At 45.3% G+C, this 27,629-nt stretch overlaps 1 protein-coding gene across 1 annotated transcript in view; it reads right to left on the bottom strand.

Annotated features, from left to right (window-relative positions):
- The window catches only part of GPC4 (glypican 4), a 44,034-nt gene that overhangs the window by 8,577 nt on the left and 7,828 nt on the right, over positions 1-27,629 (bottom strand). Inside the window, exons 2-3 of the mRNA XM_087971913.1 lie at positions 13,533-13,691; positions 3,775-4,166 (exon numbers count right to left, since the gene is read on the bottom strand). Of these exons, the coding sequence (XP_087828039.1) occupies positions 3,775-4,166; positions 13,533-13,691 (551 nt within the window). The remainder of the gene's footprint in view (positions 1-3,774; positions 4,167-13,532; positions 13,692-27,629) is intronic.

Below are 27,629 nucleotides of genomic sequence, written 5' to 3'. Positions count from 1 at the left end.
TGGAAGTCTGCCAAAGTCCTTCAGGATAAGTCTGATAAGCACCCACTTTTATCTTCCTCGAAAGGCTGCCAATGGCTAAATGTCCAATTAGTTATCCGAAGCCAAAACAGAACACAAATTCAACACCGAGCTTCAGGTTTCAAACCGACCAGTATGAACCAAGTTGCTTCCTGCAAAGGCTCCTGTCCCTTTGCTCCTCCTTTATGCCTTATGAGAGGGGCCAATCACCTCCAAGCCTTACTCCCGAGTTGCCCCTTTTGTCTTAACTGTTCTTGCCTTCTGGCAGCTCTACGCATACGCGCACTGGGAAAAGGCTCCCCTTGTTCCTCTGCCTCGCTGATGTCAAATTCTGGAGGCTCCGGAGTCGGCACATAACTCTCAGGTGGCCCTGGCCCCATCTCTGTGTCGGACACAGGACTCTCATCCAAGTCCTCCCCAGACTCCCAGACTGGCCCATGTTCCTCCCCACTGTCCTACTCTGCTGCCAGCTCCGCAGGCTGCCGGTGGACCACAACAGGCACCATCTCCACTTACAAGGCCATAACTAGGAGTAAAGGTAGGTATGGATGCCTCCCAGGTATGTCAATAACTCCTGGAGGTGCTGACAGGTACGGTGAAGGTGTCCATGCTGTACCCAAACTACCTTGGTCCAGAAAATGTGATTAGGAAAATATTAGAACGTGCAGAAATGAATAGATTAACACTTGCAATTAAAGACAAGAAGCAATCTGAATATTATAAAGATATGGGAACTATTTTCTCGATGGTTAGAGAAAAACCATGAAAGCTAGAAATATCTAATAGAGCAGTAAAATAAGGAAAATATCCTAATAGAATTAAACATGGTAAGAAGAGGATTGTTATAATGATAGATATATTATAAATACCAATAATAAGTGAAGATCTAAACATGTTATTGTTGTAGTGTAAGAGATATTATGTATATTAATAACAAGATAACAATGGAGAACTAATATCAATGTAATGAATATGGTAGACATTTTGATTATTGTCGCACAAGAGATCTGTTCCCAGACGACACACCGTTAAGTGGAAGATGAATTGTTTGTACTTATAAAAAAATAAAAAACTTTTATTTATTGTCAACATGTCACACCTTCTTCTGCTGGAGCCCGAGGTAGATGGATGGGGATCCCAGTCCAAGTGGACCCAGTACAATTATTTCAATCATGCCACAAAAAGAGACGTCAGCAACACACTTCACAGGTTATTTTAATCTGCTTCACCCACATGTATGTGCGGTGCGTAGGCAGTGTAGCACGGCGAGTTCCCGTTTTTAATTTTCAAAAATTATAGACAGAAGGGGAAGAAATATGTGAGCTGCATTCTGCTAAGTTTCTCCAAGATGGTTGAGGACAATGACCGAATTGGACGGTCTTTACGCTGCCCCGATGACTTGGGCAGTTTGCACAAACATCACACAGAGCAATCATCGAAAACACAAAAGGGCACACAAAACCGGCCCAAAGGCAAATTTGGAGGAGGTTAGCCTCAAAGGTGAATCCCACCATTTAAAGCACAGAGCCTTCTCTGCTCTGCAAAATTATGACAGGCTTCACTTTGTTACAGAGGCAGGGATTACTAGATTTGGCCAAAAAGATCCACACTGTTTTCCTTCCTACAGCCTTCTTCCTCTCTTATTTAATTACCAAGTCCAGGTGATTGTCCAACTTTGGTGATTTTAAAACTTCTGAAATTCAGCTCCCAGAATTCCCCAGCCAGTCATCCAATTCCAAAGCCTTTTTTCCCCCCCTTCTTCTTAATTTAGAGCAGGCTTTCCAAACCGGTTGACTTTTAAGACCTGTGGATTTCAATTCCCAGAACTCGCCGGCCAGAATTCAGGGAGTCAGAAGTCCTACAGGTCTTTAAAAAGTCACCAAGGTTGGAGACCCCTTTCCTAGGTGATCCCATCCAATCAGAAAGCGCAGAGCAACCTGGATGAGACCAGCCCACCGGATTGGGCAAACCTATGAATAAAAGTAAATTGGATTTCCCAACGTTTAGGGGAAAATCTTTCCATCGCTCAGTTGACTCACGATCTCAGGCAGCGATTGGGACCTCGTGGCATTAGGTAGCTGGTTCACCTTTTGAGACCCCAACCATGCCATTAAATGCACCTGCCTTATTGAGGACCACTTTTGACCCCTTTCAAAACAACCCCTGATTAATCACTTAATTGGGGTGTGGATCCCACGCTGCTGCCAGAATCTATTCATGCCAAAAAAAGAGCTCTTTCCTTTTTTTGGCTCCAGTATAATTTGAATGACATTTAGCCATATGGTCTTCATTACCAAGAAATTTCTCTAGTCTACGAGTTGCAAAATATCAGGTTTCTCTCTTGCATGAGTCACTGTGGGGTCTGGCTTACATATTTCTCCTCCCCCTCCCCTTTTTCTTCTTCTTCTTCTAAATATATATAATAAGATTGCCCCAAGGTTTGGGCAGGAAATCTCCGTGTTGCCCAGCAATTTAAAGCTGTTGATTTTAATGCCTGTCGGGAGTTCAATAATATTACAATTCCCCACGCCGACTTTTGCTATTTCCAAGGGGAAATGAGAGGATACATGGAAGGAAAAGTTCTCATAGCCCAAAGACTTCGAAAGGCACCAAAAAACCACGATGCATAACTTCCCATGGACGGAGAGCAGAGCGGTGGGAGGGAACTGAACACAAAACGGCCTCCCAAATTTGCAGCAGGGACTGGAATGTTGGGTGTCTTGTGTTGATCTGCCCCTTGAAATCAATTAGGGTGAATTTAAACACTGCCCTTAAAGAGCAAAAGATTTGCAAGGGCCTGCTAGCTGCTCAAAGAAGACCTAAATGCAGAAAATCATCCAGAACTCTGTCTTCGTTATCATCGCCTTTCTTTCTCTCTCTCTTTTAAATTTAACAGAAGAAAAACAGAGGTGCTGCTTGGACCGATCGAAAAAAAAATAAAATTGAAATTTGCTCGGTTAAAGCCAAGTAAATGCACTGCCTTGTTTAGAACCTTTGTCTACAGATCTCAACCTTCCGTGAAGATGGACCTATGGTGGAGCCAGCCATGGGAGGGTCGATGGCCCCAATAGATGGATCCTTGACCTCTCTCATACACACACTTTCTGACATTGTTTATTCTTTCCTACAAAATGACAACAGCAACTGCACAACTGAAGTCCTTTCCCCCCCCCCCCCCTGCGATCTGGACTTCTTGGGGTTCTCCCTATGATTTATTTTCAAATGTGGGCGGTTAATGCAATCGGTTGTCTGGAACACCCCCTATGAAAAGGTGATCTCCCCAACCTCAAATTGGTTCTGTGTCAATGCATAAAACATTCATATGCCTGTTTTAGTAGTTGCCATTAAAAAAAAATGGCAGGGAGGAAGGAAATCTGGAAGAGCAGGGCAGCAGTTCGAAATGTGGAAGCACATTCCAACTCTTCTCTTGAAAAGATTGTAACTAAAATACCAGAGCTTTTGCCCATGAATATGTTCAATTGGAGAACGTGATTGATGACACCCAGCCTGTGAACATGCTCAACTGGAGAATCTGATTATGACACACCCAGCGGGGGGAACAGGGTCACAGGGGACTGTAAATTATCTATGCCAGAGTTGGCTTCATACAGGGCAGTGCCAGTATGTTGCCTCTAATGAATCCTTGGAAGTTTTTTGAAGTTTGGCTCCAGAATCATGATTTAATTAGGGCGATTGCTGGAATCCTGACATTCTCCAAGCTGCCCAGCCACCCCTGAAGCAAAAGCCCCCACTCACCGCAGAGACTTTGCCCACCACATCCTTGGCCACAGCCAGGCCTTGGGCAAAGGTGCGAGCTGCCACGAAAGCCCGTGTCACCTGCAGCTTCAGCTTTCGTGGGACGTCTCCAAACGGTTTCAGCTGCTCGGTGTACTTGCTGACGCACTCCAGGTACTCGTCCGAAAAGTGATACTGGGGGTTGACCAGGCGGAACATGCGCTCCAGGAGACGGGCCCAAAAGTCATTTAGCATCTCTTCCAGGTTGACTCTGCCGCCCATGTAGTATCGCTTCAGCTCCACAAAGAGGTCCTTAAACATCTCCGAGTTCTGCATGTACAGGAGGCCATAAGTCCGTACAAACATGTCGTTCAAGGATTTCTCAGCGTTGTCCAGGAGCTCTCGGAAAAATTCTGGAGGGAGAGAAGGAAGAAATTTGACTGCAGGGAACCGGTCGCCATCTCAGGTAACGTTCTGGAGAACATTCCACCAAAATGGAACTGGTGGTGTCCACACGTTGGGTTGGAAAGCCAAGATGGTAACCATGATTGTGTGGTTGAAAAGACCATACCTGTTTTGTACATACGGCACACACACAAAAAAAAAAAAAGGACAGGGGCCTTGGACACAGGATGATAGTCCCCCATCTTGACCTTTTGACTCTCCTGCAGATGCTATGACAGGAATATTACCTACAATATGCAGATACTTCTCTATTGTTCAGTTAGAAATAGGATAATAAGCAAAGGTTTTAAGCGTTAATCAAGAAGGGAGAATATTTTGAATAGTTTCTTGACACAAGATACAGAAAAAGCCAACTCAATAAGTCCATTTCTTACTTATGCTTCTCACACATATTCCTATTTTGTCAAATCTAGAGGTCCAGATCAGTTTACCCCCAAATAAGCATCCAAACAATGAAGACATCCTTATCTGGCATGTTCCTCGCCAAATCAACATTGGTAAAGTTGGCTCCAACTTGGTTTTACCTTTTTGTGCTTTGCGAACCCAGGTCATGTGATCTGTTCATGGCTCAACATTATCCTCCAAACCCAGGAAAAGAAGATTGAATCTACACATCCTGTAGAACATGGCTACCAAATCTTCACAAAGTAGAGTCCAACTTCAGAGGTCATCCATCTTCCAGGAGTTCAACAAGGATGGGAACTATCACAGAGTTGGCCAGGCGGACACACAAATGGTCTTGGAGGACCCAAGGAAAAAGAAAATCAACCAGCCACAGGCAGACGGCTTTGGAGCAATACAAGTGTCGGTTGTGGGAATATTCCACACCACGCCTGGGAAATGGGACCTCAGAGAAGAGAGTTGAAAGCAGTGGTGGGATTCACATTTTTAAACTACCGGTTCTGTGGTGGGCATGGCAGGGGAAGGATACTGCAAAATCCCCATTCCCTCCCCACCCCACTAACCTGCTTTTCAGCTCCATTCTCCTGTGCAGGGCAACCAAAGAAGACCCAGATAAGCTGGGACTCGGGAGGCGGAGAATAGATGGGGGCGGGGCCAGTCAGAGGTGGGATTTGCCAGTTCTCTTAACTACTCAAAATTTACGCTACTGGTTCTCCAGAACTGGTCAGAACCTGCTGAATACCACCTCTTGTTGAAAGTGGGGGAGGCCCTCTGCAGCCAGAAAGTACCATAAAGGATTTGTGTTCAGGAAGGCCTCCTCCAAGAAATGTCAAGGAAGCCCAACAAGAAATATTTAATACCGCCATGTAATCGCCTAAGAAATATCTAATAGGGGACAGGCGTCTATAGCACAAAAACAGTTGGACTTTTCCCAAAGAGCTTCTTTGCAAGATGACTACCTCCCACCCGTCCTGCGTGGAACAGGTTTTATGATTTAATGTCCGTCAATGACAGCTCGGGACTAGCAGTTAAACACTACAAAGGTTCCATGCAAAGTTAGTTTACTGGATATGTTAGGCATCCTCAAAGTACAACTCACAGTTACGTTGAGATCCATCTAACGTCCAATCTTTGCCTCAATAGTTGCCTCTCCCGTTTGATGCTGGGTCCAGGTAAGAATGCCCCCAAAACTCCCCCAGCCCAACCAGAGATCAAATCAGGGACCAATCAGGATTGCAGATGTGACTTTGTGACATGAACTACATCTCCCATTAGGTATTAACTACATTTCCCATGAAGCATTCCCTTAAGGGGGCAGCTCTCATTCCTAAACTAACTATATAATGTCTAACCAGCACAGGGAGAGTGGAGGAATCAGGCGGAGGACGAATTCACGGGATGAGAGAATCCATAGGGGCTGGGATTTGGACTCCGGGCATCAAGCCCAGCCTTTTCCTGGCCAGGTGACAAAGTTGGCGGAGGCTTCAATCCAAAACTCTTGGGTGTCCTCCTTCTCCAGACCTGGGCCTGGCAACTCTGTTTGAATCACACAGGCCTCTGTGCTTCACCCTCAAAGGGGAAGTGTTTTCGACTCCAGAATGGCTAGAAACTGGCGCAGAGAGAGAAAGAGAGAGAGGCAGCCGGGGGAGAAATAACTTTGGCCCCCTTTGAATTTAAACCTTGTTTAAAGAAAGGCTGCAGTGGGTTGGAATTTGGATTTTTTTAAAAAAAATCTTCAAAGGGCTCCAGCACAAACAAAATTTGACTCAGGACATTTGGGTGGGGAGGTGACTTTTAAAATATATCCAGAAGGAGGAGGGTACTTTTGAATATAGCCGTAGGCTCTTGGCCAGGGTTCCCCCCAAACGTGGCAACTTTTAAGGCTTGCGGACTTCAACTTCAAAGCTGGCTGAGGAACTCTGGGAGTTGAAGTCCTCAAGTCTTAAAGTTGCCAAGTTTGGAGACCTCTGTTTTAAGTATTTGTGGACTTCAGCTCCCAGAATTCCCCAGCCAGCATGCCTGGCTAGGGAATTCTGGGAGTCGAAGTCCACAGGTCTTAAAAAATGTTGCCAAGGTTGGACACTCCTGGTTTAGAGAAAGAGTTGACCAGGATGAATTATTGACCATTGTGTTAGATGAAAACCAGAGGGACTTTAACTTCCCGCCTCCACCCCAAGGACGGTTTTCAGACCCTCCCTGTCTCCCAGCCCCATCCTCCTCCCCAAACTTGGCTGGGGGAATTCTGGGAGTTGAAGTCCACAAGTCTTAAAGTTGCCAAGTTTGGAGACCTGTGGACGTGGCCAACGAAAGAAGAGCTTGAAGAGCAGAAGCGAAGCAGACAAAGCTCAAGGCAAAGCTCCTGGTGACTTCCCAACCCACCCCAGTCATAAAGTACCCCTTGGCCAGGATCAGCACCAAGGTGTCTCCTCTTTCCCACGACCGGCACATCCTGCCTGCAATTCTCTCCTGCTTTCTTCCATGTTCAAAACCTGAACAGGGTGGGAGGTATTAATTTCTAATCCACTTAATCATTTTGAAGGCTCACTTCCTCTCTCTCTCCCCCCACCCCACCCCCAATCCTCTGCCTTCCTGACCTTTGAATCGAAAGGCTGGATCAGTTTTCCTCTTTGGACCGCTTACCTGGAGAATAAAAAAAAACCTCGGGATCAGGTTGGCTCTGAAAATAACCCTGAATTCCAAAGGCCTGCAGGCACAGAGGTCTTGGTGCGTGGCCAGTTTTTTTTTTTTGGCTGGTCAGAATAAACAAAGAGTTGGAAGGGAGCTTGGGAGGTCATCTAGTCCAACCCCCTGCTCAAGCAGGAGACCCTATACCAGGAGCCTCCAACTTTTAAGACTTGTGAACTTCCAACTGCCAGAATTTCACAGCCAAAGTTGGAAATCTATAAATCATAGAAAGTTCCCCCGCCAATTGCCGTATACTATTTTGGACAAATAGCAGTGCAGTCTCTTCTTGAAAAACTCCAGTGATGGAACACCCACAATTTCTGGGGGCAAGCTGTCCCACTGGTTAATTGTTCTAAATTCTCTTTATTGCTAACTAGCTCGATACCCGCGCTTCGCTACGAAACTATGTGGCCGGGCTTAGTTTTGGGGGAGGAAAATAAGGGGGAAAAATTCTGCCTCTGCCTACCAGCATCCATCGGTACTCATCCGGCTAGCGTCCTGTCAGTGTGTGAGAGAGTTGAGGGCTGTTTGGAAACTGAAACATTATTTGCTGTGTGAGCAAGAAGGAGACAGCAAGGAGCCTGGGCGTGGCTTAGCTCAACGGTTCTGTACTAAAGCTGCTTGGTGCTGTGAAACTAAAACTGAAACTCCTCTCCTCTGCTTGTGTTTTGCATTTGGAAGAGATTTCTTTTCGGGGGGAGGAGGAGGAGAACTCCTTAGCATCAGAGCGTGTTAATAATAATAATAATAATATAAGAAATACTCTAAATGCTCTGATGGTCATTTAGAAAAAATCCTTTCTTAGTGAGCCCCTAGAAACCAAGAGGAACCTAGGTGCCAAATTTCAAGTTTGTAGGCTTTACGGTTCTGGAGATTTTGTGATGATGCGTGAGGGGTATTCCGCTTTTATATATATAAACTGCCAGCTGGTTGGGAAGGCCCTGGGTAAGTCAAGGGCCTGGCTGGGCACCCTGTAACCTCAAGCTAGCTCACCCCGCTCAATTTCTGCAGCAGATCTGAGATTTGAGGTTAAATAAGCCATTGTCCCAAGAGGGCAGCGGCTCCAGTTATTCTCCCAGCCCAACCCCCCCAATCTGAGAGAACAGCAGTTCACCAACCATGGCAAGTGGCAGGAGGTAGATAAATACCTACTAGCCCAGGTGAGAATTTGCTCTGAAGGTTTGTTCTGGGTTAAGTATTAATTTTCCCCCTTGGAGAAGGCAGATCGATACTGATTAACGAGCCGCAAGGTGGCCCAGGAATAAACCCTCCAACCTTGGGGGAAGAAAAGGGGGGGAGATAAAAGAATGGTGGGTGGGCAGGTTGCTATCTTGACAGTTTGAAGGACAAAATAAATTAACGCCTTTTGTTTGTGTTGGGAGCAAGGCTTGTTCTCAAACACAAGCTGGACGTTTGAGAGATTACGTTCTTGTTTTTACAGCGTTGTAAAAAAAAGTGTGTGGTTTAGTGTGATTGGGGGGGGGGGCTTGCAAATCAGAGCCTTGAAATTCTCAATGGGGAGGGTGAGCCAGTCAAAGCCCACTGCAGAGGCTGAAAGGGGGGGTCTTTCTTAGGAAGACCCTGGACTATGAACAGCCAGAGAGCTGTGGCTCCATTTGGCTTAGAATGGAATCGTACTAATGGATATTGGACAAGGCTGTGGGGAATTATGTGTGTGTGTTTGAGTGTGTGTGTGTGTGTGTGTGTGTTGCTGGGTTTGGGGCAGAAAATGCCCCTTTTGCTGCATTTTTATTGTTGTTGTTGTTGTTATTACTGATCATCGCACAGTCAGCCAAATGTTCAGACTGGGCTTGGCATTTTTGTGTACCTATCAAGTCCTTCCCAAGGACCCGGAATAGGCCAATCTGGATGTTCAATGGGTGTTACAGATGTCGTCACAGAATGGAAGCTGTTCCAATAAAAGCTGCCTTCTGCAACTGACGGATGGCACATTGGTCAATGCCAGCGGTGTCCAAGTAGTATTATTGTTGTTGTTATCCTATTCTCCAAAACGCCTGATTGCAGGACAAGAAGCAATAAATGGAAACTAACCAAGGAGAGAAGCAACTTAGAACTCAGGAGAAATTTCCTGACAGTTGGAACAACTAACCAGTGGAACTGCTTGCCTTCAGAAGAAACACTGGAAGTTTTAAAGAAGAGATTAGTCTGGAAGGATACAGGGTTTCCTGCTTCAGGAGGGGGCTGGACTAGAAGTCCTCCAAGATCCCTTTCATTCTGCTTACTTTCTCCAAGGGGCCCCGTCTACCAAGGATGACAATGCATGAACCCTTAAATAATAATCAGCTTGGCTTATTGCAACGCTTATTGATTTTCATCTCAGCCACACACAGGGGAAAGAAATTCTAAACAACGATAGAACCCCTTTTGGGGGGGGGGAGAGAAGGACTTTGATTTCTCTCCTTGCAGGGGCCCTAATTCAGATCAAGAAGGACCCTTGCTGGTTATCCTAGCATCCCCTTCACTGATTTTCCAGATTCTCCCATAACTCAGGTCATTTCCTGCAACGGCACGCCTAGCCCTTTCGTGGGCCAGAAAGCGGGGTTCATCTAGCAAGAGGCCAAGGCAGGCAAAATGCTGCAGAACAAGAATGGGTCCATTCACAAGTTCGGCCCCCCGAGATTTTGGTGGACCTGTGGCCAGAACTGCAAGGCAAGGCGTATACCATCTACGTGCCAGAATCGGGAACAAAGTGTCAGCAGCCTCTGGGTGGGGACATCAAAACAGATGGGCTCTTCCTGTTAAATCTTCCACCTCTCCAGACTTCAAAAATGGGGTGTGTGTGTGTGTGTGTTGGTCTGCGATTCAGTGGAAACCATTTCGGGAGAGAACGATGGGGCTGGGAGACAGGGACGGCCTCACAACCATCCTTGGGGTGAAGAAGGGAACGTAAGTCCCCCTGGTTTTTATCAAGCACAGTGATCGATTCATCCCATTAATCTTCTCATCCCTCCTTATCACCCACCGCCTCCCACTTGTGACTGCAGGACTGCAACTTCGTCCCTTGCATCCTTAGGATTTATACGGACTGTTTCCTAGTATGATTTGATGGCTTATTGTACCCGATGACGATCATTAAGTGTTGAACCTGACGATTCTTGACTCTTGATGAATGTATCTCTTCTTTTACGTACACTGAGAACATTTGCACCGAGACAAATTCCTGGTGTGTCCAATCACACTTGGCCAAGAAAGACTTGTGGACTTCAGCCCCCAGAATTCTCCAGCCAGCAGAGCTTTACTCTCTTGTGATCCCTTCCTCTGCAATCTCTCCACTTTGGCAGGTAGGAAACAGGCACAGCTGGCTGAGGAATTCTGGGAGCTGAAGTCCACAAGTCTTAAAGTTGCCAAGTTTGAGGACCCCTTTCTTAAAAAGTTGCCAAGGGTGGACTTCCTTGCCCTAAACATTTGCTGGATAGCTGAACAAAAGCCGGAGGACAAAAGTTTTTTCTCTGCCCTGGACCGTCCGTCTTCCTGCCTCCTGCAATTTGATTCCCCAGCCATCTCCTGACACCTCTCTTGTGTCCTCCCCAGGATCGGAAGATCTGAGCAGGAGCCTTCCTAGGAATTCCAGAGAGCCATTTGGTCTGGAAAACCATCTGTTAGCACTTATCGGCATAGGAAAGAGAGAGAAAGAGAGAAAGAGAGGAAGAAGGAAGGGAAGGAGAGGGAAGGGAAGCCCAGCTGAGTTTGCGTTTGTAATTAAAGCACCTTTAGAGAGGGAGGGGCAAAGAAAATGTGCTTCCCGGGGGAGGGAATTTGCGAGCCATCTGTCTGCCTTGCCAAAAAAATCCTCCCCCTCAACGTCAATTTGCTGGCCTTTTTTTTTCTTCTTCTTTTTTTGCAGCTGGGAGACAGGCCAGAGCAAGGGTAACCCTGCATGGATTGTTCCTAGTTGGACAGCTGCCCAAGCGCCAGTAAACAGGTCCTTCCTCCCTTCCACTCTTGGGTTTTTTTTACATGCCCAGAATTGACTCCCACACATACCCCCCCCTCCCCACAAACACAAAACGATTGGAAGCCCAAAAATACGCTGAATAAGTTTGCAGGAACTGGGTATGTCTAGTCTAAAGAAGAGAAGGAAGAGGGGATGGCGTGTTCTCCAAAAACACCTGAAGGTAGGACAAGAAGCAACGGATGGAAACAGATCAAGGAGAGACCCAAACTGGAATTAAGGAGAACCTTCCTATCAGGGAGGACAAGTGGAACAGAAGTTGCCTCCAGAAGACTATAGAAGGAACACATCAGACATCCAGGCCTTGCTTATCCATGGAGACCGAGGGGAGCAAGTGGCCACTTTTAAGTTTCTGGGTGTTACCCTAAAAGAGGACCTGACCTGGGTTGCCCACATTGCAGCCCTGGTCAAAAGGGCCCAGCAGAGATTATACCACCTGAGGCTTCTCAGGAAACAACAACCGAATGAAAAACTGTTAGTGACCATCTACTGGTGCACCAGAGAGAGTATCTTAACTTCCTGCACCTCTGTATGGTTTGCCAATTGCACAGGGGCAGATAGGACAGCATTCCAGAGGGTTAATATCATTGCCCAGAGGATCATTGGTTGCCTTCTCCCCTCTTTGGAAGAGCTTTATAGCTCCCACTGCCTTAAGAAAGTTCAAAACATTCTCAAAGATATAACCCATCCTGGGCACCCTTTTTTTGAACTATTACCACCTGGCAGATGGTACAGGACAATAATAAAAACAAGGAGAAATAGGCTGGAAAACAGCTTCCATCCCAGGGCAGTAGCACTTTTGAATTGTGCTGTATAGTGCAATGTTGGTGCAGGGTTGCGGGTTTTCGGTTCAATGTGTGGAGGGTGAAGGATGTGTGTTCGTGTTTATTTTCATGGTCATGATGTGCACTGAAGATGGGGTTTGACTTCGTTGCGGGAAGTGCAATGACAATAAAGTAAAGTAAACTAAAATTGTGGCTGCTCCATCACTGAAGGCTTTTAAGAGGAGACTGGACAGCCATTTTGTCTAGGACGATATTGGGCCTCCTGCTTAAACAGGGGGTTGGACTAGAAGACCTCCAAGGTCCCTTCCAACTCGGCTATTCCCTTCTGCACCTTGCCCTTTTGCACCTTGCCCTTGGCTAGGTTTGATTGAGTGGGGGCTTCCTTGACGCCATTTCTGCTTCCTGGGGGGGTGCACCTGTCTTTTAAAGCCATCAAGAGTCCCATCCTGTCCCCAAATCCAACTAATGATTATTTTTTTGGGAGGAGGGGCTTCGATTCTTATTTTTTTTTCTCCATGGTGACCAGATCAGAACCCTGAAAGAAAATGCCCACCCCCTTTTTTGTTCCTGACACACACACACACCCCACCTTTCCCTCGTCTTTACTTGCCTCTGGGGGGCGAGGGGGTCAGATTTCAGCCTGTCCCTTCCCGGGCTGCCTGGGCCTTTGCGTGTCACGACTGCATGTAAGAACAGCAGCAGCTAACAGCGGAGAAAGGGAAGCCGCAAAAGCAGAAACAGGCATCTTTTAAACTCGGGGAAAGCCGCACAACCAAAAACATTCTGGAATCACCTTTGAGGTCCGGTGTTGTTTTAAGGCCTCCTTGCAAAGCCAGGCGAGAAATAGAGACATTTGCTGCCTTTTCCTTTGTCTGAGAGGCTAAAGTCTTGCCTTGAACGAAAGAGCTGGAAACCAGCATTTCCCAACCCCCCCACCCCAAAAGGGGGGAGAATAAACCCCTTCCGGGCCCACCTGTGTACCGGTTTCCAATCCTCACAGCAACCCAGGAACCACAAGGCTCCAGGACCATCAGGCTGGGACTTGGAACGAGTCAAGGGGGCTTATGGGAGTCACACTGTGACATTCAGGTTCTGGGTTTTAGGTGGGCATTTAAGGACCCACAAGTGGAAAACATGGTGGTTGCCACTCAAAGGGACTCCATCAGTGCATCTGCTGGATGTGTTCGCACCAAGCAAGGGTCATTTCTGACCTGGGTTCCACCACTCAGGAGTCACCCAGCAAGAGACGTCATGGGAGGAGAGAGGAAGAGGCGGGGGAGGGGGAGAAGGAGGAGAAGGAAGAAGAGGAAAGGAGAAGAGAGGAGACAAAAGAGGAGGGGAGGGGAAGAGGAGGAGAGACAAGAGAGGAGAGGGGAAGAGGAGAGATGACCCAAACCAGCCCTGTCTGAACAAGCCCCCAACACGTGAAACCTTCGATTTGGAAGCCGCCAAGGAGCAGAGAGACTCACCATCAAACTTTTTGTATCGCGAACCGAAGGTGCCTTGCAAGTTGTTGCTCAGCTCGACCACGGCATGGCTGAAATCTTGCCTGCTCTGCTGCCAGTACTTCTCCTCCATGGCCTGGGAACAGCAGGTGTAGCCTTGAGGGCAAACTTTCAAGTGATCACCTAAAAACACACACACACACACACATCAAAAGGAGAACTTCAGCACAGGCGCCCAGGGTCCACGCCAACGCCCTCCTCAACTGTGCCAACCCGCAGAAAGCAAGTTCCCCCACCCGGTGGGTGTTTCGTAAGGGCATCATCTTCTTCTTCTTCTCATGGTTCTTAGAACCTGCCCAACCTCTTGTAAACGCCACTCAGGGTGGGTTACCCGAGGTAAGCCTCCTAAAAGTAAGGATTAGGAATAAATCAAAACAAAAACCAAGAGTCATCATAAATCAACCAGCCCACCAGACAGAGGCTGAGTTAAGGGCCCCAATAAAACACATCTGTCTCAAGCAATCGTCTAAAAAAACCACAAGGGAGCTTCCAAAACGTGAGGGAGGCCCCAGAGAAGGCCTTTGTTTCATCCTTGCACTCAAGTGACCTCAGAGAAAGGTTAACAGATGTGCAAGCTCACCACCACAGCCTGGGGGAACCAACAAAACCGATGACTGCCTTTTGCGTGGCGCTAAACCAGGATTCGTGGCTTGGTTGGCAGCCAGGGCTCTAAACAGCTTCCACGCAACTTCAAGGTACAAATGATGGCCCTTGCAAGGGGGAAACCCAGCCCAGACCCGCGGGCATTAAAAATGCAAGCTTCTTGTGATCTTTGTTTGAACCCTGCCCCTAACCATGTCAACATGTTTTCCGATCAGTCATCTTTTTCAGCCGAGTAATAAATCCATCCTTAAATCCATGTCTCAGACCAAAAATTGCAGGCTGAGTCACAGACGAGCGTCATGCCTGGCTTGGCGCAGCTTTCCTGTTTTCTACGCTGGAAATTTTATGGGCCAAGGACAAAGAACCAGCCCGTAGCACGCGTCATCTTTTGGGTACCCCTTGTTTGCGCAGGGCTCGTGTTGAAAAAGCATCCCCCATTCCACTAACACCACCTCCAGATTCCATCAAATTGAACAGAAGTGTCGGAGAAGAACAGGCTGAGCTGGACGGTGGAGTTAAACATGTCAACGGTTTAGAATCAGCTGGCCAGCCTAGAAATGCCCTTTGAGTTTTCCCTGCCTATTCAGCCACATCTTTTCAGATTTTCTGATGCTTGCACTGCGGCCTTATCTGCACAACCCAACAAGTCACGAACAGCCTCAATTACAATCCCTGATTAGCCAAGCATGTTCTGGAAACCAATCCCAGATACTTGGTTTACAGTTCAGTGTGTGTGGTGTTAGAAAATAAACCACAGGCAAAGATGTCTTACAAGCAGCCTTGATCCAAAGTCCACCCTTCTCCCATACAGTCCTTGATAGAAAATGTCTTAATTTTCAGAAGTTATCAGTAGGTAGGATCATTCACCTTCATTGTTCACCTTCCATGAGTTCACGGAAGCTTCCAACACCCAATGTTCATCAACTGTAAGACCAGAAGTGGCCAACAAAGTTGGCCAAATCCTGCCAAGCTCAAGATGCCCCACCCTACTGCCTTGGTTCTTCCCATCGTCCTTCCTCTTCGGAAGTACTTGGTCAGCGTTTCTAGCTTAAATGCCAGTCCTCGCTCCTGGACACACCAGCGTGCATTGTCCTCTCCTAATGGTTTACGACTTCCCCTGAAAATCAGCCATCAAAAGAATCCGAGGCTAATCCAATTTCACACTCAACTTGCCCTGGTCTCCTTATCAAGAGAGATTAAGCTTCCTCTTATCACTGCTAATTAACATGCTTGCTGGAGGATCCCGCTGAACAGAGAAAGACCAAAAAAGCCTCTGAAATACACAACGGAAGACAACACAAAAGGGGTTGTTGTTTTTTTCCCTTGCTTACAAAAATGGGCACAACACAAGGAAAGTCTCTCCTTGGTCACCTGGAATTATCAGTGGTCAGATCCAGCTAGGAATGACCACCCAACCCAATTCCCCCTAGCCACCACGCTCGTCATCTTCAAACAAGATGACACAGAAAAAGGACGTTCTCCATTATTCATTGTGCAACCGCAATTTTATTTATTTGGGGGGGGGGAGTTGCCTTTCAACCCACAGCTGGAGGGGGGGATGCACAGCAAACCCTGCTTCCATTCCCCCCCACCCCGCCAATAGCAGCCGAAGGGCACGATTCCACTTCCACCCACAAAGAAAAGAGGATTGTGACAATAAAATTTCATGATGCCACAAAATGCTGGGTTCCGTTCTGGCAAAAATGATTTAACATCCCAAAAAGCTCCTAGGAGGAACTTAAGTACTTTGGCCCTTCTTGCTTTCTTTTTTGCTCCTCGCAAAACTCCCCAGATATTTTAAGTTATTCCTGTGGTAAGAATTAAAAAATACCTTGAACAACCCGAGATCGGTGGGATTTTATTTATTTTTTAAACACTCCTCCCCAACCCCCCGCCCCCACACAAACTCCATTTTACTTACTGACAAATTGAGGCTTGTGGATTTACAATGGAAAGAATGCAAAGCACTGAAAAAGGAGCGGGAGAGATTTATGCCTTGCGCACTAGAGCCAAAAGTTACATTAAGAAAACTTAATTCTGTTCTGGAAACGAAAGAAAGAAATAAGAGAAAGCAGTCTGCCTCTTTACATCGTCCTCCTTCCGTTTCTCTTTCCAAATCCTACTTTTACAACCCCAAGAAGCCTCCCAAACACAACTGCCTATAAATAACTCGTGGGTGTTTTTTTTCCCCTTCTCCTTGTATGGAGCAGGCCAAAACAAAAGTCCACTGAGATTTATGGCTGTAATCGTAGATCATAATAGGGCGCAAAGCAGAATAATCATTAGGTTTCAACAATGGAACCGAAAAGGGAGAAGGGGAAGAATAGAACTAATTAATAAATCAAGATAAACGTGAAACTTATCTGATGAAAGGCCAGCCTGAACCACTAATCTTCTATAAATCATGCAAAACTAATCCTAAAGCGACAAGCTTAGCTAAAATCTAAATGTTGACTGGATAAGGAAGCCCCTTTCGAAACTTAATTGTAAACTGTGCCTCTTTCCTAAACCCTGTGCAAGACTTGTTTGCAGAAAGGCCTCAATCTGGTCTCTGAATTAATTCGTTTCGGGGTCCTTGCCTGACACATCCAACCAGCTCAATGGGCCAGGTTCACAGGATGCTTGCAGAGTCGGCCTCTTCTTCAAAGCTTCTGAACGAGAAGCAAAGGATGGAAACCAACCAAGAACAAAACCCAACCTAGACCCGAGAAGAAATTTCATGAGAATGAGAACAATTAACCAGTGGAACTGCTGGCCTCCAGAAGTTGTGGATGCTCTATCACTGGAGGCTTTTAAGAAGAGCCTGGACAGAGACTAGCTAGAATGTATGGTAACCAATCTCCCAATTGCTGGAAGTGTAGGAAAGCACAGGGTTCTTACTACCAATACATGGTGGGCCTGCAAGAAAGCACAGGTTGTTTGGCACAAAATTTGGTTATGGCTAAAAGAAATGACAGGGCTTGAAATTCAGTACACACCAGAGATGTTTCTATTAGGAATAATGGAGGGGAATGTAAACAAAGTTGATACTTATTTAATTATACACATAGTTACTGCAGCAAGAATAACATTCGCCCCAAACTGGAAGGCACGAGAGATTCCAAGTGAAGGTGCCTTGATTGGGAAAATATTACATTGCATTGCGCCGAATTGGACAGACTAACACTTGAATTGAAGGAGCGAGAGGAACTAGAATATTACAAAATATGGAACTAATTTTATAAATGGAGGGACATGAAAGGGTGTTCATAGATTTAAAATAAGTAGAGAAGTGATAAAAAGGAATATAAAGATAATTGGAAAAATGATACACCCAAATGTATATAAATGTATTAACTTCTTTTCTTTATTTCTAATTGTTAAAAGATTAGACAGAAATGTACGTCAAAGAAGAAACACCACATTCACTGCTTTTAATGTTTATATCTAATAATTTTTTTAAAGAGCGTGGAGTCCACAAAGGTACAGAATCTCCTGCCTGAGCAAGATGTTGGACTAAAAAGACCTCCAAAGTGCCTTCCAACTCTGTTCTGTATTTACAGAAAACTCTGTTGTTCTGTATTCTGTAGATTGCTCAAGGCCAACTGGTTGGAAGGTTGGAAGTGCACACAGGTTGGAAGTGCACACAGGTGAATCGAGCCAAAATTTATGGCATCTCAGGTGCATGAGTCCAAACAGAAGTAACCCAGGAGAACGTATTTTCATTGCTTGGTACAATCAAGGTAACAGCAGGGAACGATTCCTTTGCTGTCCACAAATGCTTTCCTCTACCTACCTCATTCTGGAAAGTTGGCCACCCATCTTCAAGTGGCCATGGTTGAGAAACACCACACTAGAGACTGGTACCCTTAAAGACACAGTCCCCATCCACCCGATTTCCTTCTCAAATGATTTATGGGTGCTCCATTCATACATGTTGCATCTCTCCCTTCTCGACATCCAGGATCCAATTGCAATTAATTTCCCTCTCCCTCCCACACCTCTACATTTCCAAAACCCTCCCTTGCAACAGGCCTAAAAATCACCTTTCCCCAGGCTGGCCTTGCTTTTGCCCATCACGCAAGTTTGTTTGTGGAAGCCTCCAAAAGGAATTTCTCCTAAGAGCGGGATGCGGAAAAAGAGATATCACCATGGCAGTTGCAAAAAGCAATTCTCTAAACATGGTGTGTGCCCTTGTGTTAAACAAAGCACACACACACCCTCCCCGCTCCACAAACGTCCATTATGGGGGGGGTTTTTTGGTCATTAATTAATTTGAACCAACTGCCAATATCGCTTGCAAGTTCCCAAGCAGAGAGATTAGGAGGCCTTCTAATAAGGATGATTAGGAGTGAGTTGGGACCTTCAATGGCCTTCTTAAATTCCACATTCCATGCCTAATTTGGGGGGAGGGGGCCCACTCTGGTTTTCTCCCCCCACCCCACCCTCCTCTTCCCTCCAGCACCATTTCCTATCAGAAACTTACATCCTGTTCCTTCTCAGAGAAGCAGGGCAAATAATTAGGCTTAATCCTCATCAGGTCGGCATGTTTCCTTTGAATCCCGTTGCCACATTCCTTCATGCAAACAACTGCCCTTTTTCAAGAGAGAAAATCACCTCTCATTATGGCCGTCTCCTTGGCTGGAAAAACAAGGTCATGACCTTCCTTTGCCTGTAGCCTTCTAACCTCTGGTCCCTGGCTGTGCCTCCCATTTGGGGGATCAACCCCCCTCCCCTCCCCTCCAACCCCAACCCGTATGAACAGATCGTTACTGAAATGAGAAAGTTCAAATGTTTCAAACCGGACAACCACAAAGACGCCAGCATCACAAATTAAGAATGCAACAAACCCATAAGGCCAAGGTGTCCCTCCCACCTTCCAAGTAGAAGTGCCCATTTTAATAACCCAGAAAGGTAACTGGCATGCTTATTTGTTCTGGAGAAAGCCCAGTGTATCCAGAAGACCCCTTCTCAATAAGCTTTTTCTTCTTCAATCAAATCAGATACTGAACTCAATGAAACTTGGGTCTGTGATTGAGCTCAACTCATAGTTTTTGGGGGTCCACATTCCTCAACTATAAGATGTACTCAAAAATGCCACCTTAGTGGCGCTGATTCTTCACCAACCAACCAGAAGGTCTCTTGGAATCATCCACCATCAAGGAGAACCTCCTAAGAGTAAAGGAATGCAAATGAAAGCAACCCTAGTTGACATCTGTCCCACCTTAATTGCACCTTTAGTGTCATGATCTCATAAACCCACAGAATGGTCCCCAATCATTCACTTGGAGCCACCATCATCCCCACGCCATCCCTCTGGCCTGCTAATCTAGGTTATGAGAAATCCATTGTTCCCATTTCTCACCTGGTTGCTGACATACATTCTCACATCTCTGTCTCGCCTCCTATCTGTTGATCAGTTTCTTTCCTGTTGCAAACATACAGATTTTCCTCCTATCTTTCTGCTGTTTGCATCATTTACTGGTTCTTTTGATGTTGTACCTATGTTGTGACACAACCCTGTCAACGTCTACTGCTTAAGGATATATTCCCTGCTCGAAATACTGGGGGAGTTTGCTGCTTTGCTATCTTGCTCAATCTTTAGCTCAAAGTTCTAGCACGGTCTAAATATTACTCAAGAAGAGATAAAACTCATGTCCTGGGTTGGGATCTCATCTCTGGTGGTCTGGAGAAAGCATTCCCATGTGCATTTTTAAGCCTTCTGCTTCTGACTTCTTTGCAGCGAGAGGAAAACCAGTTTTCAGCCCACACAGAGTGAAACCGCTTAGTCTGCGTTTACTGTTATGAAGTGCAGTCTTAATAAAAGCCGGGAGATGTCCACCGTTTTATTGCTTTGCTGTGTCTAATGATAGCCAGCCAACCTCCAGGTCAGGTTCTCCAGCAAAGGTCATAGGCCACAGGCAGTTAGGAGGAGGCTCCGTCTGAATTATCTCCTTGCTCAGACACCATCAACCAAGAGATGCAGACACACCGTGAACCAGTCCCTGGTTTTCTGCTGAACTTCCCTTATGGCTAGGAAGTTCTCAAACGTGGATTGAGGAACTGCTTTTCTAGAACTTCTGGGGATTCTTTGCCATCCTGGATCCAGGAATGACCAATAACGAAAGGTTCTTCTACAGGACACCCAATGTTATCAAGTCAACCATCTCAGTTCCTTCAACAGAGTTATTTCTCAACCGTGGCAACTTTAAGATGTGTGGACTTCCCAGAGGCCTGGGAGTTGAAGCCCATACATCTAGAGTTGCCATGGTTGATACACAATGCTTCACACTCTCTCTTGAAGGACCATTTCCAACCTTCTGGTCACCTCACTGCCCTCTTTTGCACCGGTTTCATTCCAGGTTGTCTGAAATATTCAGGATGGATGGATGGATATTGATGCACCTTTTTCCTGCTCATCTCTGTTTTGGATGTTTATGTCAACTGGATTAACACCAGTAAACATTTTATTAGAGCCTGGTTATGCTCTAGTTCCAATCTGATCTCGCCCCATCTCCAATGCCACTTCCATGCATGAGGCAACTCACAAACACAAACAGTTGTTTCGTTTTTGTGGTTTTGGACCATGGGGTCACTTTGCAAGAACTTTCTTCCTCGAGGCTTCTGCTTCTTCAAGCATAACAAGGACAGATAGTTGATCACACTCATACCTTCCAAGATAGTTATCTTATATATCTGACCATCCGCTGTTTTAAAATAGTTCTATTTTCCTTATAAAGCTCACATCTTTTTTCCCATCCATACCCTCTCTCAAGGAAAGACAACATTAGCCTTAGTGTCCATCATACAGAAAGTAAAATTTCCTTGCAAATAACATAAATCCAAGTTATCCACGAGAAATCTGTAGCAGCCAATGAATCTCTTCCCTTTCATTCACATATATGTAATTATAGATGCATTGCTACGTATAGAATTAATTTCTGATGGCCTTCTTCCAATCATGAGAGCACGTTTAATATATAGCCCAAATCCACGTGCTATTTTAGCATTTGAAAAACAAGGAACATCGGCCGAAGTCCTCCAGAACTAGCAAAAAACATCACCTAGAATTATTTTACATTTAGAAGCGTAACAATTCTCCTAAAATGCTTTCCTTTCCTTCCTGTAAAAATGTTTTTACCTCTCTCTCTCTCTCTCTCTCTTTCTTTTAGGGTCATTGCCTCTTGAGGGACCAGTCTAACTCAAGAGAATTTGGCCCTGTGAATCTGTCACTAAGTTTCTTGCTGAAATTCCATTTATTCACTGACCAAATCATGGATTTTTTCCGGCATTTGGAGGGGGGGAGGAGAGGGGATCGGAAGGGAAGGCAGTAAAAGGGAAGTTTCAATTACTTTGTGAAGCGAGGTAGAAAAATTAAGACCTAAGCAAACTTTATTAGCTATGACAAGGAAAAAAATGTTACGCTTCACTTTCCTCCCCTCTTTGAGAACAGAGAAAACTTCCAAGCTTTCTCCCTGAAGGCCCAGAAAACAAGCAATGCACTTCAATCAAGGGGCATTAGCCCATTTCTTTGACCATAAAATAAATAAAATAAAAATCAGCCAAATTAACATTTAAATTAGATTGCACCTGGAGATTCTTTAGCAATTGAGACTCAAGTCCTCCTTTTGTTTACAGCGAAAAGGAGGAAGAATGAAAACAAGAGATAAAACAATAAACAGCCATTTGTCCAAGCACAGCCAGAAAAGCAAACTTATCTATAACTTAATTTTCCTAAGCCACACTGCCCACAGAACGGCCTGGTTCATAAGTATCTGTGTGTTTTTTAAATAATTCCAGCTGAATGAATTACATGGATCTACCTGGGATAGTTTGCAAGTCTGTTTAAATATCTGTGGCCTTCCCAGTCAGGTTCCAGCAAGCAAAGTCAATGGGGGAGGCCAGATCTGCTTAGCGGCCATGGGGGTTCATTTAAGGACTACGGCGATTAGCTGAATGACCGTAGCAACAAAAAAGAAGAACAAAATCAGGCACAATTCTCTTTAACCACCACCTTGGTTAACATAAATTCTGGTCCAGCCACCTTCAAAGTTGAGATCTACTGGTTTAGGACCTGTGGACAGCCAAGCAGGCTGGGAAATTCTGGGAGCTGAAGCCCACCTGCCTTTAAAGTTGCCAAGGTTGAAGGACCTTGATTTCTTGGACCACCTCAGTCAGGAGTTGAAGTCCACAAGTCTTAAAGTTGTCAAGTTTGGAGACCTCCGAACTACATCATGTAACCTCTGTCAGAAGATCTCTAACTCCCCTACAACTATTGTGTCTGGTCCTAACTCAGCTGCAAAGTTTAATCAAGCAGGGGACGAGAAGAGGGGGGAAAACCCAGCTCAACTGACCAGACGGAGTGGGCTGAGGGCCAGATGGAATTTCATGCGTGGCTCCAGATTTTGTAAATATGTCCAGTCAAGCCATCCAAGGGCCTTCAGAAGGAGGCCCACGCTGGGATCTCGGCAGCTGGTTGGGAACTTCAATACCAGACCAGCATTAACAGGCTCTCATCTCAGGTGGGCACCAAAAATTTGGTTGACTACCTTAGTTGTGTTGACCCTTTACCACAGGGGTCTTCCAACTTGACAGGTTTAAGGCTTGTGGACTTCAACTCCCAGAATTCCTCCTCCAGTCATGTTAGCTCAGGAATTCTGGGAGTTGAAGTCCACGAGTCTTAAGCTTGCCAAGTTGGAAGACCCTTGCTCTACCAGGTCAATCCCTGACCTACTTAGCTGCAATCACACAACTTGGTACTTTGGGTTGGTTTTAAACCCCAATGACTCCCTGGACGAACCCAACTGGTTGGGTCCTTCATGGCTGAATCAAATTTAAAAAAAAAAATCATCTTTGGAAGATGCTTATTTTTATATTGCATACATAATTCTTCATTGTGACCTATGCAACAATCCTGTGGATTGGGTTCAATTGAGCAGTCCAGGAGATTTGAACAGGGGTCTTTGTGGATCCCAAACTCAAGGTTCTTAATTTTTAATCTCATCTACTTTCATCTCTTAATGATCATCCTACGTTCTTCAGCCTGCCCTTTCCCCTCCACACACAGTCATTTGTTATCAGGCAGTTAAAACAAACCTGAATTAACGAGTCAGTTGATTGAATTGGTTCTTTGACTGTAGCTTCTGTAGCCTGACATTTCTGTAGCCACTTGCTATAAGAATATTTGAAGGAGATTTCAGCCCAGTTCATTAGCAGGCCCACAACACTTGAGAACCCTTTTAATTAACCTCTTGATCAAAGGCTGGCAGCCCAGCTGCTTAATGTGCAGATAAACCAGCATGGATGAACTGATAGTTGAAGCTGCCAAGAGCTGCCTTCAACCAGACAATCTTTTACAGATCTCCTAAATCAGAGGTCTCCAAACTTGGCAACTTTAAGACTTGTGTGACTTCAACTCCCAGAATTCTGCTTGGTTGCATGCTGGATCAGTTCATGTATTGTATTTTTTAGGACCATGACTGATCGGATAAACCAGGGGTCCCCAAACTTGGCCACTTTAAGACTTGTGGACTTCAACTCCCAACAAAGCTGGCTGAGGAATTCTGGGAGTTGAAGTCCACAAGTCTTAAAGTTGCCAAGTTTGGGGACACCTGTCCTAAATAGTCAATGTCCCAAAACATAAGATAGATAGAATAAAATCCTTCACACGTCTTCTTAAAAGCAAGTCCAGCAAGCAAACAGAGCTTAGAGTAATGGAAAAAAACCAAACAGCCATGGAGTTGAGGTCATAAAAACTGGGTGAACCCATGAAAACAGAAACTACCTTTTGTTTAGACAGGGATTTGCACATTTAGTGTCCAGGTATGTACAAGAATGCCATAGGGAAGATCCTCAGGAGGTAGTTTATACTGCCACAGAAACAAGTAGGTTACAAGCTGTAGCTACCTAGACTTCACTTAGACGTAAGTCAAATCTACACAATATTGGAATGATCTAACAATGGAAGTTGGGGGTTCTTCTGGAAGTTTTTTAAGAAAAGCCACATCTCAAGGATGCTCAAATTGGTTGTTGTGCATCTTGAAGAAGATTGGGCTAGATGTTCCTTGTTGGTGGCCCCTTCCAACTCCATAATTCTGAAAATCTTCAGCCACTTCTTTAGTAGATAAGTGCAAGACCACCACAGTCTACCGGGAGAATATCTCTCCTTCCCCTACAAAGCTTCGCATTCTAAAGACTTAGATGTTGCATTTACCAGCACAACGTGGCCCTCAGGTCTTCGTCACACGGTCCTGGGTTTGTGTCTCTCAACAAGCATCAAAACTGACCAATTCACTGACTGATGGGATGAAGGCAACCTCACTTTCCTTTCTGGCATCTTCTCACTCAAAACATGTTTTTTTTTTCCAACCCCATGTGGAAAATTACAACCCACCTTCTGCTCTCGGTGATCTCCACCGTTAGACTAGGACAGGGGTCTCCTACCTGGGCTACTTGAAGACGTGTGGAGCTTTGCTGGCTGAGGAACTCTGGGAGTTGAAGTCCACAAAGTCTTCAAGTAGCCAAGGCTGGAGATCCCTGGACTAGTGAGTATCAACTATTCAATGGGATTGGTTGGGCCTTGCGAAGGAGTTTTCCCAGTGGAGTCCCAAGGAAAACAAAAACAAGGTAAATGTCATTTTCTGCTAACAGATAACGATTTGCTTTGGCTTGTGTTCCTGCCCAGCGAAATACCAAAATAAGTTCTGAAAGGGGATTGAGAATGCCAAGGCATCTGTTTTAATCAAACAAGCCTTGCTCTGCAGCAGAAAAAGGAGTTTGACAAATGTCTTTTGTTGTTCACCATTGCTACAGCTCTGTGTAAATACTTCGGCAGGCCCCAACTCATTAACTCTATCAGAAAAGCAAAGATCAAAGTTTAGCCCCGGGCAAGTAACAGGTGTCTAAAAATCTGGCTGTGCACACTTTCAACATCATACGCCCAGGAAAAAAATATATATATATTTAATTGCCCTTAGGCCAACGATCTCGCCTGCAATGCAAGTCTGTGGATTGAACAAGACACGAAGAGAATCCTCAGCAAATCCCAGAGTTACAAGAAAGTCCTTGACTTATGACAGTTTGTTTAATGACCAAAGGTACAGTGGAACTGAGTTTCTTGACTTGTCCTCGCGCTTATGACCATGGATCACCTCGGCCGTGTGGTCAAAACTCGAGTGCTTGGAAACTGACATGCATTTATGACAGTATCCAAGGGCCACACGATCACCACTAAGGACTTTCCCAGCCGGCCACTACCATGCAAAGCCAAATGGGAGAATGCGGATTCGCTTAAGAACTGCAATGATTCACTTAACAACCATAGCAAAGATACCATGCCAATCAGGTGGGACTCACTTAACAAACTGCCTTGCTTGAATAACGTATTGAAACATTGAATAATAAAATAATGGAACTCTATAGCTTACTACGAAGATGTGTATTAACACTAGGACTACATAAGCCTGAGGAAGATAATAAATATGATTAATATGACTATTTTTATTTGTGCCAAAACGTCTATGCAGATAGGGATGAAGATCCAAGAAAGGAATATGGGATGCAAGTTAAAAAACGAACAATTAAAGCTTTAAAGTGATCAAGAGATGACGGATAGAACGGATTTGTTTTTATATATAACGGTGGCATGATTAAAACTTGGAATAGGGGTAGAAATAAGAGAGAAGGGGAGTATTAGTATACACACTTTTAGACAATAAGACAAGAGTAGTAATAAGAGGGGAAGATTAGAAATTGAATGGTGGTATTATTATGTATGTTTAAATAATATTGTGATTGGCATTGGAATAAGGTATTGAAACATTGAATAATTAAATAATGAAAGTCTGTAACACAAATACGTGTATCAACACTAGAGCTACATAAGCTTGAGGAATGTAACAAATACGATTAATAGCACTATTTTTATTTGTACTAAATTGTATGATACCCAGGTGCCACACTGTTCACGCACTGATATGCATATATTGTAAAATAAAATAAAAAACCTCAAAACCAAAAAAAAAAAAACCCAAATCGCCTTGCTTAGCAATGGAAATTCTGGTCCTCATCGTGTCGTAAGTTAAGAACTACCTGCGCTCTTGAAGTCGCATAGTGTTATCGATTCTCCCATGAAGAAACCTATCTGGCTTCTGCTACTCCAAGCCCAGCGGAAAGTGGAGTAAGGAAGCAAAAATTTCTCTTTGCCGGATCTAAAAGAAGCCCAGGAAAGTTCCTTCGCTCGGCCATTCCTGGAAGTGCCACCAGACCAACAGCTCAGCGCTTCCATGAAGAGAACTGGCGCTCTTGGGAATGCTCGGGAATGCCCAGATTAAAACCAGGAGAATTTCATCACATTCGATGCAGCAAACCACAATGAGTGGCACTCCCTGGGCCCTTTTCACAGCGGATGAAGTAAAATGCAACATAACCGCCGAAACGGCCCAGTTCCGCCCAAAACGATTGGCCACCCCTGAGCAAAACGCAGTGGGTTCTATCTGATATCCGAGGAGGAGATGGATTTAAATGCTCCTCTGCAGAAATACTAAAAATTATCTTGGTCTGCTGGGGGAAAAAAGATTCAGCAACGTGTGCAATTTTCTCCCCAGCGCAGGAATTTTATTACTTTTTGCAACATGCCAGGATGCCAAGCCCAGAACACCCAGGCTTGGAAACCTGCTTTTCAAAGAGCTAACGCTTAGCTAGGTTGGCTTCACCAGCGAGAACGAGAGGCCTAACGCTGGGCGCCACCAGCCTCAGGTGGAAACCTTGGCACCCGTGCCAAACCCACCCCGTTCCCAAAACCCGAGACAGTCTCTCTGTCGTCGTCCTGCACCGTAATTAACCACATGGTTTTTTTTCTCATCGTGCCACTAACAAGCACCCAAAGGAAGCATCGTACCATGATATTAAAACATGCACACACTGGAGAGAACAAAAGACCCTTGTGGGTGTGTGGGATTTGTTTCCCGGCAAATACCTACATTTCTTTTTGTGTTTCTGTATTTGGGCAGCAAGAGGGAATTTGGCGGGCAAGGGAGAGAAAAAAATATAGCTTGGCTCTGAATTTTAAAATCCCTCCGCTTTTCTCTTCTGTCGTAACCCTCATGGTTTTTAAAGCTGCAAACTGACCGCTTAGGAGAAGAACCCCAACGCATCAACTTCAGGGTTTTGTGCAAATGCAATTTTTTTTCCCCCATTTGCAAGGCAGTTTTAATCCCTTTTCACAATGCAGGGGCTTTGCTCTCCGGAAGGATGAAATCTTTGAGGCGAAGTGACAAGAAAGGAGGGACGGGAGCATTCCACGACTTACAACCACCATCGGGATCGGAATATCGGTCCTAAATCGAATCACCGTGTGACCATACCTGATTTTGCGACCAATTTTTCCACAGGTTGTGAACCAAGTCATTGTTCTGACCCAACCGGGGGGTTCCCAAAGAGCAAACACAGACAAAGGCAGCAGCCCGCACTTTTTAAGGT

Source organism: Notechis scutatus, chromosome 10 (genome assembly GCF_049901735.1).
Source record: "Notechis scutatus isolate UNSWTSFEM ecotype Mainland chromosome 10, rNotScu1.2, whole genome shotgun sequence".
NCBI classification, from domain to species: Eukaryota; Metazoa; Chordata; class Lepidosauria; order Squamata; family Elapidae; genus Notechis; species Notechis scutatus.
The sequence above is the reverse complement of the archived record's forward strand: the minus strand, read 5'-3'. Positions and strand labels throughout refer to the sequence as shown.